General features: G+C 60.1%; 1 protein-coding gene across 1 annotated transcript in view; it reads left to right on the top strand.

The window, feature by feature from the left end:
• Positions 1-828: 828 nt before the first annotated feature.
• FAT1 (FAT atypical cadherin 1) overlaps positions 829-14,694 on the top strand; it is a 59,413-nt gene continuing 45,547 nt past the window's right edge. Inside the window, 2 exon segments of the mRNA XM_029077016.2 lie at positions 829-976; positions 8,266-11,606. Coding sequence (XP_028932849.1) covers positions 8,285-11,606 — 3,322 coding nt within the window. The 5' untranslated portion in view covers positions 829-976; positions 8,266-8,284.

Below are 14,694 nucleotides of genomic sequence, written 5' to 3' on the forward strand. Positions count from 1 at the left end.
CCCTGGTAGGCCTCTATCCAGACCCGCCTGGCCATGCCCCATCTTCCTCTGTCTTTGCACCAGCCCCTGCCTCTGTCCCCGTTCCAACTCCAGCCCCCGTCTCTGGCAGACCTCAGCCCCAGCCCCATCTCCTGCCCCTGTCCTTGCTCAAACCAGCCTAGTGTCTGTCCCTGGTAGGCCTCTATCCAGACCCGCCTGGCCATGCCCCATCTTCCTCTGTCTTTGCACCAGCCCCTGCCTCTGTCCCCGTTCCAACTCCAGCCCCCGTCTCTGGCAGACCTCAGCCCCAGCCCCATCTCCTGCCCCTGTCCTTGCTCAAACCAGCCTAGCTTCTGCCTCTGGCAGGCCTTTACACAGACCAGCCTGTCCCTGTCCCTGTCTCCCTCTCTGTACTAGGCTCTGTCCCCCTCCCAGCTCCAGCCCCTACCCCTGCTCTTGCTCAAACCCAGGCCAGGGTCTGCCCCAGCAGACCCCGGCCCAGGCCGGCCTGTCCCTGCCCCTGCCTCCCTCTATGTCTGAGCTCTAGCCTCAACCCCAGCCCCTCCCCCTGCTCTTGCTCAAACCCAGGCCAGGGTCTCACCCTGGCAGACCCCTGCCCAATCCGGCCCTGCCCCTGTCTCCCTCTACCAATGCACCAGCTCCAGCCTCTGTCCCCCTTCCACCTCCAGGCCCATTATCCGCCCCGGGCAGGCCCCAAGCCTGTCCCCACCCCCACCTCCGCCCGCCGGCTGTGGACTTTCCAAGAGGAGAAACGAGCTCCGGCTGGGGAGGAGTGGCGGAGGGATACGGAGCGGGTTGGTTGCGATGGGCAATGTGCTGCGTCCGAGGCGGAGACGGCGGGGCGGTCCTGGACACTGGGGTGCGGGAGGGCGGCCGGGTCCATGCGGGACGCACGGGCATTCAGCCCCGCATCCGCAGCCCCCGGGGCTCGGAGGTGCTGAAGGTGAGCAAGAACCTGGGGAAAAGAGGGACACAGGTGAGTGTGTGTTTGTGTGTGTGTTGTGTGTGTGTGTGTTGGGTGGGTGAGGGTGGGCTTCGCAAAGCCCCTTGCCGGGCGCCCGCCTACTCTTCTCCCCCCCCCCCCCCCCCCAGCCCGGTTCACTTTCCAGCTGTGGAGCTTTCAGAAAATGAGAAAGTTTGGAAAAGTTGGAAAAGTTGGGAAAAGTTGGGAAAGTTGAGCAGGAGAGCCCCGCCGGGCGGCCTGGAGGCGGCGGGGTGGGGGCTGGGGGACACCCGGGTTGCAGGAATAGGGAGAGGCCAAGGGATCGGGGTCGCTTCCCTCCCACCCCCCCCATCTTCCCTTCCTCCCCGGACCCGCAGGTTCGGCTTCGCGTTGCGGGGAGGGTGTCGGTCCCGGTCCCGGGACATGGAACAGGGGGCTTGGGCCGGGGCTGGGCCTGGCCGGGCCGGGCATTGTCCCCCAAGAGCTTAAGTCCGCGGGGCGGCCGGGAATAAAGGATGCTCGGTTTGCGCCTGACCCCCCGACCCCCGACCCCCGTCCCCTCGGGGCTCCCGGACCGGACAGTCGGACCCGAGGCTCCTGCGGGCGTTGGGCAGCGTCCGGGGGGCCGCGTCGGGCCTCTCCCCGGGGGTCTGGCCTTGCTTTGTGCTGCAGGAGCCCCCCGACTCCCCGGCTCCCCCCCCCAAACCGCGGCCCAGGGAGGGGCAGGGAGCAGGGGTCAGTGCGCACCCGGGGCGAGGGCCGGTTGTCTGCACCGGACGGACGGATGGACCGAGTAGCCCGCGCGGGATCTCTCGGGTTTGGAGAAAGAAGCCATGGGGGAGGCGAAGGCCAAAACTTTCCGCTGCAGTTTCAAGGGCCTGGAATGCGGCGGGCGGGGCTGGGGATGGGGCTGGGCCTGGGGCTGGGGCAGGGGGGGCACTGGAAGGGGGCAGTGGGGTAAGGGCCACGGGCCAGAGTGACCCAGCCCGGGGAGGGGTCGTGGGGGGGGGGTGTTTGCTCTTCTTGGACTGATCACTGCCCTATGGCAAACTAATAATAATAGTGGTATTTGTTAAGGGCTTACTATGTGTCAAGCACTTTTCCAAGCGCTGGGGTAGATACAGGGTAATCAGGTTGCCCCACGTGGGGCTCACACTCTTCATCCCCATTTTGCAGATGAGTCCCAGAGAGGTGAAATGACTTGCCCAAGGTCACACAGCAGACAAGTGGCGGGATTAGAACCCACCTCCTCTGACTCCCAAGCCCATGCTCTTGCCACTAGGCCATGCTGCCCTCAGACTAGAGCAGCGGGTGGCTTGTGGTGGAAACTAGAGCACTGGGTAGTGGGTGCTCTGTGGCAAGCTAGGGAACTGGGCAGCGTGTGCCCTGAGGTGGTAAATAGAACACCGGGCAGTCGGTGCCCTGTGGCAAACTAGGGCACACGGCAGCGGGTGTCCTGTGCTGGCAACTAGAGCCCTGGGCAATGGGTGCCCTGTGGCAAACTAGGGAACTGAGCCATAGATGCCTTATGGTGATAATTACAGCACTGGTCAGCGGGTGGCCTGTGGCTGCAACTGGAGCACCGGGCAGGGGGTGCCCCATAGCAAACTAGAGCACTGGGCAACAGGTGCCCTGTGGCAAATTAAGGAACTGGGCAGTGGGTTTCTTGTGGAAGTAACCAGAACACCGGGCAGTGGGTGCCCTTTGGCGAACTAGGGAACTGGGCATTCGGTTCCCTGTGGTGGTAACTAGAGCACTGGGCAGGAAGTCCCCTGTGGAAAACTAGAGAACTGGGCAGTGGGTGTCTTGTGGTGGTAACTAGTGCTCCGGTCACTGGGTGCCCTGTGGCAAACAGGAACACTGGGCAGCAGGGTGCTCTGTGGCAAACTTGGGAACTGAGCAGTCAGTTCCTTATGATGGTAACTAGAGCTCCAGGCAGTGGGTGCCCTGTGGCATTCTAGGAAACTGGGAAGCAGGTGCCCTGTGGAGGTAATTAGAGCACTGGGCAGTGGGTGCCCTATGGCAAACTAGGGCACCCTGGCAGTGGGTGCGCTGCAGTAATGACTGGGGCACAAGTGCCCTGCAGCAGTAACTAGAACACCAGGCAACGGGTGCCCAGTGCACCGAGCAGAGAGTACCCTGTGATGATATATAGGGACTGGGCAGTGGGTGCCCTGCAGCAGTTAACTAGACGCAGCGGTACTCTGTGGTGGTGACTAGGGACACTGGGCAGCGGGTGCCCCGTGGCAGTACTAGAGCACCAAGTAGTGCCCTGGGGCTGGGTTACTCAGCAATTGTAGGGAGGGTGTCCCAACCGTGCCTGCCCAAGCACCTAATGCCCTATTGGATTCATGGCCAGCGCTTAATCAATACCACAATTATTTCAATAAAAGCTACTGTCAGGAAGGACAGCCGAAGGACCGTTGGAATGCCTGCCCTCTGGCCCTGTGGATTTTGTGTTCAGTTTGTGTTGGGGGGGGTCCTATTATCCCTCCCCCCCCCATGCCAACAGACACACACATACACACACATAAACATATACATATGCGTGCACACACTCTTCCTCCCACCCCATCTGTCTGGGATCAGGAGCACACGGCTTCATGTCGGAACATGTCTCACACATTCTCCTAGCTGCCCTGGGTTAAGCCATTCCAGGCTGATCACAGGGGTTCCCGAACCCCCATCCACTCCCATATTTATGAACACCCAAGGGGGGCCCTAGATCTCCTTCCTTTAGCAGGTGAAGAGAGAAGGCCTGGTGAGGCCTGAGAGCAGTGGTCACTGATAAGAGCACGGGCCTGGAAGTCAGAGGACCTGGGTTCTAATGTCGACTCCTCCACTTCTCTGCTGTGTGAACTTAGATAAATCACTTCACTTCTCTGCCTCAGTTCCCTCATCTGTAGAATGGGTATTAAGACTGTGAACCATGTTAGGTATGGACTGTATCCAACCTGATTAGCTTCTATCTACCCCAGCACTTAGTATAATGTGTGACACATAGTAAGTGCTTAACAAGTATGATTAATAATAAGTAGTAATAATTATTTGTTAAGCCTTTATATGTGCCAAGCACCGTACTAAGCCCCAGGGTAGATGCAGGATAATCAGGTCAGAAGCAGCATGGCTTAGTGGATAGAGCATGGGCCTGGGAATCAGAAGGTCATGAGTTCTAATTCCGGCCCTACCACTTGTCTGCTCTATGACCTTGGGCAAGTCACTTCCTTCTCTGTGCCTCAGTTCCCTCATCTGCAAAATGAGGATTCATTATCTGTTCTCCCTCCTACTTAGACTGTGAACCCCAGGTGGGACCTGATTATCTTGTATCTACCCCAGCGCTCAGCACATAATAAGTGCTTACCAAATACCAGTATTATTATTATGACCACCTCTACCCCTTGGGTGCCCTCTCTCTGTCTTTCTCTCTGTCTCTTTGTCTCTGTCTCTTGTTCTCTGCTCTTCTCTCTCTCTCTCCCCCCTCCCTCTGTCCTTCCTTCCCTCCTTCCCTCCTTCCTTCCCTCCCTCCCTCCCTTCCTCCCTCCCTCCCTCCCTCTCTCCTTCCTTCTCTCTCCCCACTCATTTTTGTGGTTTTTCCTTTTTCCTTTGTGCCTGTGATGTTCACTGTTTAGCCATTTATGCCTATTTGTCTCTCCTGGTATCCATCAACTGAGCATTGGGGATAGTACAGTACAACAGAGTTGGTAGACACAGTCCCTGTGCTCAGGGAGCTTTCTGTCAAGTTAGACTGCTGGCACCCCAAGGGCAGAGATGGCCGCTTTGACCTTAGTCAGTGGTGTTTATTGAGAGTTTATTGAGAGTTTGTCCTGTGCAGACACCATAGTAAACAATGGGAAAGGTACCACAGGAACAAGACACCTATTTCCTGCCCTTGGGCAGCTTATACTGGATTCAGAAGAGCTTTTGCATGGATTGATTGACTGCCCCCCCCCCCCCCCCCAGCCCCAGGAAGCAGATACCCATGCTGTGCTACAGCTCTGTCCTACATTCGGGTCCTCCCAGGGACCCAGTTTCCTTGACTGTTGTATTTGGGCCTGGCAGAAGAGGGACTCAGCCAGGGAGGGGGCTTGGTGGAGCAGGGTGGGACTGGGAGGAGTGGATGAGGGGACAGGGAGACTAAACTTTAAGCTGCCTTGAAAACTGAAAGGGAAACTGGAGACTGAGTTCAGAGCAGAGCAAGATGGATAGGTGTCTGGACCCCCTCGGCCTCAGATGGCTCCCCACTCCCTACCCCTCCCTCTCGCTGACCCCTCCCTCTCCCTGTCCCTCCATTCCTCTCCCCCCGCCCCCCCCACCTCTCATTTCCTCTCCCCTTCAGCCTCAGGGCAGTCAGCTCTCCTACGGGCCGGACAGCCAAGCATCCTCTGCTCTCCACCTGCCCCCTCCCCTCTCCAGCCACCCGAGGGAGGTCTGGATGGCAGCAGGGTGTGCTCACAGGCCGGGTCCCATTGCTCCCCACTTTCCCCCAGTCGTGGCAGCCTCCAGGAGTCCTTGCAGCCCCCAGGAAGGGGGCCCTGGGAGGCGAAAAGGGGGGTGTCCGACCAGGCGGCAGTGCCGGGAGGACAGCGTCCTTGTCTGGTGTACGGCTTGGCCCCCTCCTCCAACACACTCAGGTCGGGCTGGGACTCTGAGCCCTCTTCCTCATTCTGTTTTCTTTTTACTGAAGGGGCTGGTGGGACCAGTAGTCCGAGCCCTTTGGGGGACCAAGTGATCAAAGCACCAGCAATCCACCAGGATGGGAATCCCGGGGCTGGTTGTGGGGGGTGTGGGGGGAATGACCTCCAGCCCCCACACCTTTAGGGTTGTCGGGGCTCTAACAAGCTGCAGGGAAAACATTCAACGGAAAAGTCTAATTAAAACCATTCATTAAAGCAATTTATCAGTTTTTAATCTTTCCAAACGTCGCCCTCGGGAACCTTCCCACGGATTCCTCTCACTCCCATTTTGCTTCTCCTGGGGCTGCAGGGGATTCCTACAGACCCTCCTGGGGCCCAGCTGTGCTTCCGTCTGGTTTCTGGACAGCCCCTGGGGCGGAGCGGGCTTGGCTAGAGAGGGGCTCGAGGGGCCAGAGCTGGGAGGGGGATGGGTCTGGGGCAGCTGCAGGGTCTCAGAAGAGAAGGTCAAATGTTTTTGGCATTTGATACCTTGGAAACCTCAGCATTAGTTGGACGTCTCTTGTATGCAGAGCACTGTGATGGACCCCTACCGGGTGCAGAAGCAGCAACGGTGTAGTGGATGGAGCATGGGCCTGGGAATCAAAAGGTCATGGGTTCTAATCCTGGCTCTGTGTCTTGTCTGCTGTGTGACCTTGGGCATGTCACTTTACTTCTCAGTACCTCAGTTACCTCATAGGTAAAATGGGGATTGAGACTGAGCCCGCTGTGGGACAGGGACTGTGTCCAACCCGATTTGCTTGTAAAATAATAATCATTATAGTATTTGTTAAGCACTTACTATGTGCCAAGCACTGTTCTAAGCACTGGGATAGATACAAAGTAATCAGACTGTCCTACGTGGGAGTCCTCTGACTCCCAAGCCTGTGCTCTTTCCATTAAGCAATGCTGCTTCTCTTCTATTCAATCGTATTTTATTCAATCATATTTATTGAGCGCTTACTGTATGCAGAGCACCCCACCCCACCCCAGGGCTTAGTACAGTGCCTGACACATAGTAAGCACTTAACAAATACCACAATTACTGTTGTTATTACTGTCTGCTTTGTGCAGAGCACTGTACTGGGTGTTGGGGCAAGCGGCATGGGCTGACTTTCCAGGCCCGAGAACATTGGTTAGCAGCCAGACTTCCGTTCCCTGTTCTGCCAATGGACTGTGGATTCAAACTTGAGATTTGGGACCATAGATAGAAAATGTGGATGCTCGGTGTGGAGACATCCTGATGTCCTAGGGGGCACACCTCATCACAAAAGCGGTGTGCGGATGGAACTCTGGGGTCCAGCACAAAGCCGCCTGTGGCCATGCTTTGTGCCAAGGGAAGGCTCGTTGGAGTGGCCGGGAGGCCTGGTGGAAAGAGCCTGGGACTGGAAGTCAGGAGGCCTGGGTCCTGGCTCTGCCTCTTGCTGATCTGTGACTTTGGGCAAGGCTCTTAATCTCTCTGTGCCTCAGTTTAGTCATCAGTAAAATGGGGTTTCATGATTCTCCCCCTTAAAGTCAGTCGCATTTCTTGAGCACTTACTGAGTACAGAGCACCATACTAAATGCTTGGGAGAGTACAATACAACAGGAAACAGACACATTCCCTACCCACAATGAGCTAACAGTCTAGAGTGACAAGAATGTGAACTGTGAGCCCTGGATAGGACAGGAGCATTGATCCTGTTGGCTGCCCTGGCACAGGGGCTGGTGTCAGGCATGGGCCCCGTGTCCAGCTTTTGCCACGTCACATGGAGTCTGGCGGAAGGGCCGGGACTAATTGGAGGGTTGGGGGTGGGAGCTGCTAGGCTGCTTAAAATACTCCAAAATGTTAGGTTTGAGTGAGGCAGGGAGGACCCGGAGGGGTGGAGGCGGAGGAGGGGAGGGAGGAAGGAAGGAGGTGGAGGAGAGAGTGGAGGAGGAGGGAGGGGTGGAGGGGAAAGAAAAAAAGAAAGGGGAGGAGGGAGAGAAGAGGGGGGAGAAGATGGGCGGGGAGGAGAGAGGAAGGGGAGAAGGGGCAGGACAGAGATTTCCTGTCTCTTGGGGTCAAGTAAGCTGGAGCCCTTGGAGCAGGTGTCCTTAAGGAGAAGGAGAAAAGCACTGCAGAACGACCGTCAGACCCACCCTGCCTATGGCCAGGAGGATGGGTTTTGCTCTGGGGCGAGCCTGGCACACAGCCCGTGACTGGACCCTGGGCTATGGCATCCCCAAGATGGGTACAGGGCGGGCAGCCGCTGTGGGATTGACAGGCCATCCATGAGGACGGTGGCCTGACTCACAGGCGGAGGGTGTCCTGTCTCTGCTGAGGCCCTTGGGTCCTCGGGGTCACGTGGGGACAAGCAGCAGAGTCGCGGGTGCCTGTCTTTGTGTGTGTGGTGGGTCTGTCCCTTTGTAGAACTCGCCACTGTCCTCTCATTCGTCATTCATTCAGTAGTATTTATTGAGCACTTACTATGTGTGGAGCACTGTACTAAATGCTCAGGAGATGTTTGGGGCTGGCCCAGGACCATCTCTCTCCCAGGTACATGAGTGTGGTCTCATAGAAGTGCTAGGCCAGCCCCGGGCATGTGCAAGCAGTCACAATGGAGCGGTCAATCCCAGGCTTGGACGGGCCCCGCCCAGGGAGGTCACTCATGGTGCCTTTGTCTGTTCCAGGTTGCCCTCAGTGGACGAGATGGGCGGCCACTGGATTGTCATCTTCCTACTGCTGCTGCTGCAGCGCCTGGGGGTTAGTGAGGGAGGTCAAGGCCCCGGGGAGGCGGCAGCGGTGGCCCCCGTCCCCCGGTTCACGCGGCCTCATTACCACGTCACGGTGCCCGAGAACTCAGCTGCCCGGACCTATGTGGGGCAGCCGGCCCGGATGGGCGTGGCACTGACCGACCGGCGCTGGGACCTGCGCTTCAAGATCGTGGCCGGCGATGGTGAGAATCTGTTTAAGGCAGAGGAGCTGGTCCTCGGCGACTTCTGCTTCCTGCGCCTGCGCACCAAGGCGGGCAACGCAGCCGTGCTGAATCGTGAGGTGCGGGACCGGTACGTGCTGACCGTACAGGCGCTGGAGAGACGCAGCGGTGCCCAGGCTCAGGCCCAGGTGCTGGTACGGGTGCTGGACGCCAACGACCTGCGGCCGCTCTTCTCCCCAACGTCCTACAGTGCGGCTCTGCCCGACGACACGGCCCCAGGCACCAGCGTGGCCAGGGTCAGCGCCACCGACGCCGACCTCGGCACCAACGGCCAATTCTACTACAGCTTCCGCCAGCGCAGCGACACCTTCGCCATCCACCCCACTAGCGGGGTCGTGGTGCTGACCGGCCGGCTCGACCACACCCAGACCCCACGCTACGAGCTGGACGTCCTAGCGGCGGACCGGGGCCGCAGGCTATATGGAGGCGGCGGGGACGGTGGGGGCGGCGTGAGCAGCCTGGCCCGCCTGACGGTCCGGGTGGAGCCGGCCGACACCTGTGTCCCGGCCCTGACCGTGGACCTGCGGCCTGTGGGGGCGGGAGGACCCGGGGAGCCGGCCGGGGCCGCCCCGCTTGCCATGGTCACAGTGGAGGATTGCGACGTGGGCCCCAGCCAGGATGTTGCTGCACTGAGCATCGTGGCGGGGGACCCGCTCGGGTTGTTTCGGGCCATTCGCGTGGCACCTGGCGGCCGGGAGTTCTGGATTCAAAGTATCAAGGCCCTGGACTGGGCCCGTCACCCCGCAGGCTTCAATCTCAGCCTCCAGGCCCAGGATGGTGGAAGCCCCCCCCGTGCCGTCTCTGCCGTGCGCCTCTTCCACCTTCCACCGCCGCCCCCTGGGGCCGCCCCCCAACCCTTCCACTTCGAGGAAGACGTCTACCGGGCCCGGGTCCTCGACTTCGCGCCCCCCGGCACCCTGGTGGCCGTGGTCAGGGCCGTGCCGGACTCCCCCAGCCTGCGCTATGTCCTCGCTGGCTCCGCGGGTGGGACAAGCTTCCAGCTGCACCCCCGTACGGGGCTGCTGAGCACACGCGAGCCCCTGCCCGCCCGGACCCCGGCCCAGCTGGAGCTGCGGGTGGCCACTGCTGATGGGCGGGCATCTACCCGGGTGCTAGTGCAGGTGGTGGGCTCCAACCGCCACGCCCCAGAGTTTGCTCAGGCCGCCTACCGGGCCACCTTTGACGAGAATGCACCGGCGGGCACCAGCGTGGTGCGTGTGGAAGCGTCAGACCTCGATACAGGCGAGGACGGCCAAGTGACCTACAGCCTCGCCCAGGCCGTGCCCGGGCCCTTCAGCGTGGACCCTTTTACCGGTGAGGTACGCACCACTGAGGCGCTGGACTACGAGCTCGTGCCCCGCATTTACACAATCCGCGTGCGCGCCTCGGACCGAGGCCGGCCCTTCCGCCGCGAGACCGAGGTCCCCGTCACCCTCACTCTGCTGAACCTGAATGACAACGCACCGCTCTTTGAGCGCGTAGACTGCCAGGCTGCTGTGCCCCGTGACCAGGCCCTGGGCGTCCCCGTGGCCACCCTGTCTGCCATCGACGCGGATGAGCTCCAGCTGGTGCGCTACCGGCTGGACGCCGGGGACCCTCTTGGCCTCTTCCACCTGGACCCTGGCTCTGGCGTCCTCTCCTTGCGGCAGCCACTGGGCAGCGGCCCCGGCGCCCCCACGGGACCCTTCGACCTGCGCGTGTTGGCCACAGATGGGGAGCATGCATCGGTACCTCTCCGCATCAACGTGACTGTGACGGCACCCGGCCGGCCCCTCGAGCTGCGTTGCCGGGAGACCGGAGTGGCCCGGATGCTGGCCCAGAAACTCCTGCAGGCCGACCGGCGGTCCGCCCACCCCAGGGCTGGGACTGAGGCTGAGGAGGTGCCCGCCCCCGCCGTCAACGCCCACACTCCGCACTTCTGGTCTGGGCCGCCCGCGGCCGTGGCTGTCAGCGAGGCGGTCCCGGTGGGGTCGGTCGTGGCCCAGCTGAACGCCAGCGATGCTGACTGCGGCTATGATGGCAAGGTGGTCTACGCCCTCTCTGGGGGCAACGATGCTGGCCACTTCACTGTGGATGTGGAGTCCGGCCTGCTGCGGGTCCTGTCCCCGCTGGACCGTGAGGCACAGGACGAGTACACACTGAACGTGACGGCCTTTGACCTGGGGATCCCGCAGCGCGCGGCCTGGAGGTTGCTGGGCATCCAAATTCTGGACGCCAATGACAACCGGCCCGAGTTCCACCGGGACAGTTACGAGGTGGCTGTGAGTGAAGCGGCCGAGCCGGGTGGCGTCTTGGTGCAGCTCGAGGCCACGGACCGGGACCTGGGGCCCAATGGTGAGGTGCGCTACGGGCTACTCTCAGACACGGACCAGTTCTCCATCGATGCCACCATGGGCGAGGTGCGGCTGGCTGGGCCCCTGGACCGCGAGGCCCGGGCTGTGCACGTCTTGCGAGTGGCAGCCTGGGACCAGGCGGAGGAGGGCCAGCGGCTGAGCTCCACGGCAGTGTTGACCGTGACGGTGGAGGACGTGAACGACAACGCGCCCGCCTGCATCCCGCCCCTCCAGCGCGTCCGGGTGCGAGAGGACCTGCCCGAGGGGGCGCTGGTCACCTGGCTGGAGGCCCGTGACCTTGACCTCGGCCCGGCCGGACAGGTGCGCTTCAGTCTCCTGGAGGCAGGCGCAGGTTTCTTTGAGCTGGACAGACTGAGTGGGGCCTTGCGCCTGGTCCGGCCGCTGGACTTTGAGATGCGGCAGCTGTACAACCTGACGGTCCGGGCCCGGGACAAGGGGCGGCCATTGGCACTGTCGGCCACCTGCCACGTGGAGGTGGAGGTGGTGGATGTTGACGAGAACCTGCACTCCCCGGTCTTCGCCAGCTTTGCAGTAGGTGGGGTCGTGCGGGAGGATGCGCCCGTGGGGACGTCTGTGCTCACGCTGTCCGCCCGGGATGAAGACGTGGGCCGCGATGGCCGGATCCGCTATTCCATCCGTGATGGCTCTGGTCTCGGAGTGTTCCGCATCGATGAGGAGAAAGGTAAAACTGCTCCTTCTCCTCCACACCCTCCCATCCCCACCTGGGGTGCGTGTGCGGGACCATGGGTTCCCATGTGAACATGTGCGCATGTGTATGTGTGTACGCATAGGCGTGCCTGTGTGTGTACTTTCCTAAGGCACCACCCTGGGCCCGGACTTTGAAGACAGACCCAGAAGCACTTATTGGGTACTCGTTGGGTGCCAAGCTCTGTGCTAAGTGACGGGGGAAGGTAGAGGAGCATCAGATTGGCCACAGTCCCCTGTCTCACATATCCCAGCTCCTTTGAGACGTACTTGTCTTTCTCCCCTGGCCTCTGCTGGTCTTTCCTCCCGTGACCCGATCTCAGGCCCTGAGGGTTGGGGCGGGAGAGGATCAGGCAGCAGAGACTGCCCCAGACCCCCATCTCCTCTGTGCCTGGGCCGGGGACCCTGCAGGCTTTAGCCCAGCTGCCACTGCCAGAGGAAGTCCAGATGGGTCAGTGGTGGGAAGGCAAAGGACTGGTCATTCCCCAGGGTCCCGGGCTATTCCGGGCGGGGAGGGGCTAACCTTGAGGAGAGGTCTCCTATAGGCAGTGCCTGCTGGGCCAGGGCTGTCCGGCCCCCCCCCACCCCATGAAGAGCACAAATGACTGTAGTGGGCACTCAGTGTCCTGGGGAGAGAGATACAGAGTCGGGAGGGCTGGGGGAGGTTGCACAAATTTTTTTGCATTTGTGTGTGTCTCTCTCTCCCCCGCCCCTCCCCCCTTCCCTTCCCTCTGTCCTGGTGTCTGGCACTGACAAAGTATGTTGGATGGTGGGGGCTGTATTCAGGGGTCCTGGCAGTGGCTGATGGGGCAGGGTGGGGGGTATGGAGCTGGTGGGCATGGGGCATGGGGAGACCTAGTTGAAGGTGGTAAAATTTGCTTCTGATAGGCATATTGGGCCTCCGCTCCCTCTCCCCATACCCCCAACCTCGGCTCCAGGGGCGAGAAGAGGAGAGGAGAGAGTGGAGGGCTGAGCCCACGCCTTCGCTTGCTGGTCCTTGATGGTCTTATAGCTGAGGCAGGCGGGGACGAGGCTGTCCCGTCCTTCCCTGGTCCCTGGGGCTGAACGCCCCCAGTCAGCAGGAAGCTCTGTGCCGTGTAGGGGTTGGCGGGGGACGGTGGCAATTCTTGCTGGACTGGACACCTACTGGCTGTCCCAGGCACCCACTGGGTTCAGAGCACTGGACTGGACTCCTGTTGTGTGCAAAACACTGTGCTAGGCACCCCCTCTGTGCTGAGTACTGCCTCCATATTCCAGGGGAAAACAGACTGGACTGGTACTCAGTACTATAGATGTTGTGGTGGGGCTGCAAGATCCCGGACCCCCTGCTGGCCCCCGCTGCGACCCCAGCCCTGCTTGGGGGGCCAGGGTGGCTGGGGGAGAACCCAGCCAGGTACTTCCCCAAGGGCCGTCCGGACAGTGCCAGGGGCCCGGCCTAGGATTGTGCCTCTGGGAACCTGGGGTGGGGACTCGGAGGTTCCGTTAAGGGGTGGGAGGGCGGATCGCCCAGGCCCTTCCCCACGCCATGTCCCTTGTCCTGGCTGGGGAAGGACTGGCTTCCGATTCCTCCGGATTCCTTCCTTGGGAGGGGCCCATCCCAACTGCGAAACCCGAAACCGTCCCAGCCTGCCCGCTGCCTTGCATTCACCCAGTGGTCCCTTCCCTTGTGGGCCTTCAGCGCGGTATGCCCTCGCCCACTGTACCCTAACATGGTGCGCCCTCGCCTGAGGTGCCCTCCATTGGCATGTGCTCACTCTTTGAGACCCCAGCCCCCAGCAGGGGCCATCAGACACTCCCAGGAAAAACCCGTGGACCTCAGTCACCCTCCCACTCCAGCCCTCTGTGCCTCCCCTCCAGGCTGAGTGAACTGGGCAGCAGCACGGGAAGCCCACCCCCTGCTTCTCAGGACTTGGGGGCTCTCTGCTCTCTCCATTTGGGGGTGTCTCTCCCAGGGCATCTTCGGTCCCTCATAAGACCTTGGAGGTCTGGAAGCTGGTTATTCAGTTCAATTCAATGGTATTTATTGAGCGTTTACTGTGTGCCGAGCACTGTACTAAGCACTTGGGAGAGTACAATATAATAATACAGACACATTCCCTGCCCACGATGAGCTTACAGTGTAGAGGGGTAGACAGACATTAATATAAATAAATTACAGATATGGACGTAAGTGCTCTGGGGCTGGGGGCTTGGAAATGTCTCTGGCTGTGCCCCCTCCCATCCGTCTGCTTCTGATGCAGGCCTTAGACTGATTGAACAAGACTTTTTAACAGTATTATTGCATGGTGGATAGAGAACAGGCCTGGGAGTCAGAAGGTCATGGCTTCTAATCCCGGCTCCACAACTTGTCTGCTCTGTGTCCTTGGGCAAGTCATTTCACTTCTCTGTGTCTTAGTTCCCTCATCTGTAAAATGGGGTTTGAGACTGTGAACCCCATGTGGGACAGGGACTGTGTCCAACCTGATTTGCTTGTATCCACCCCAGCACTTAGTACAGCGCTTACTAGCACGTAGTAAGCCCTTAACAAATATCACGATTATTATTATTATTGTGCTAAACACAGTAGAATCTGATCGGCCACGTCCCCTTCCCACATGGGTCCCACAGTCTCACGGGGTGGGAGATCAGGGATCTTATCTCCATTTCACAGAGGAGGAAACTGAGACCCAGAGAGGTTAGGAGACTTGCCCGATGGCACACAGCAGGCCAGGGGGAAAGGCAAGGCTACAACCTTGGTCTCCTGACTCCCAGTCCCGCTCTCCGCCAGGCTCTCCTGCCTCTCAATACTCCTCAGAGCAAAGCTCCAAAGTGTGATGCCCTGAATGAAGGTGGCTGGCATTGGGGGAAGAGTCAGGGTGAAAAATGAAGGAGCTCGTTCTCATGGCGGAAAGGAAAGCGAAACCTAGAGAGAAACAGCAGGGCCTAGTGGATAATAGAGTATGGGGCTGGGAGTCGGAAGGATCTGAGTTCTAATTCTGGCTCTGCCACTTGTCTGCTATGTGAACTTGGGCAAGTCACTTCACTCTCAGTGCCTTAGTTACCTCATCTGTAAAAAACGGATTAAG

Source organism: Ornithorhynchus anatinus, chromosome 12 (genome assembly GCF_004115215.2).
Source record: "Ornithorhynchus anatinus isolate Pmale09 chromosome 12, mOrnAna1.pri.v4, whole genome shotgun sequence".
NCBI lineage: Eukaryota > Metazoa > Chordata > Mammalia > Monotremata > Ornithorhynchidae > Ornithorhynchus > Ornithorhynchus anatinus.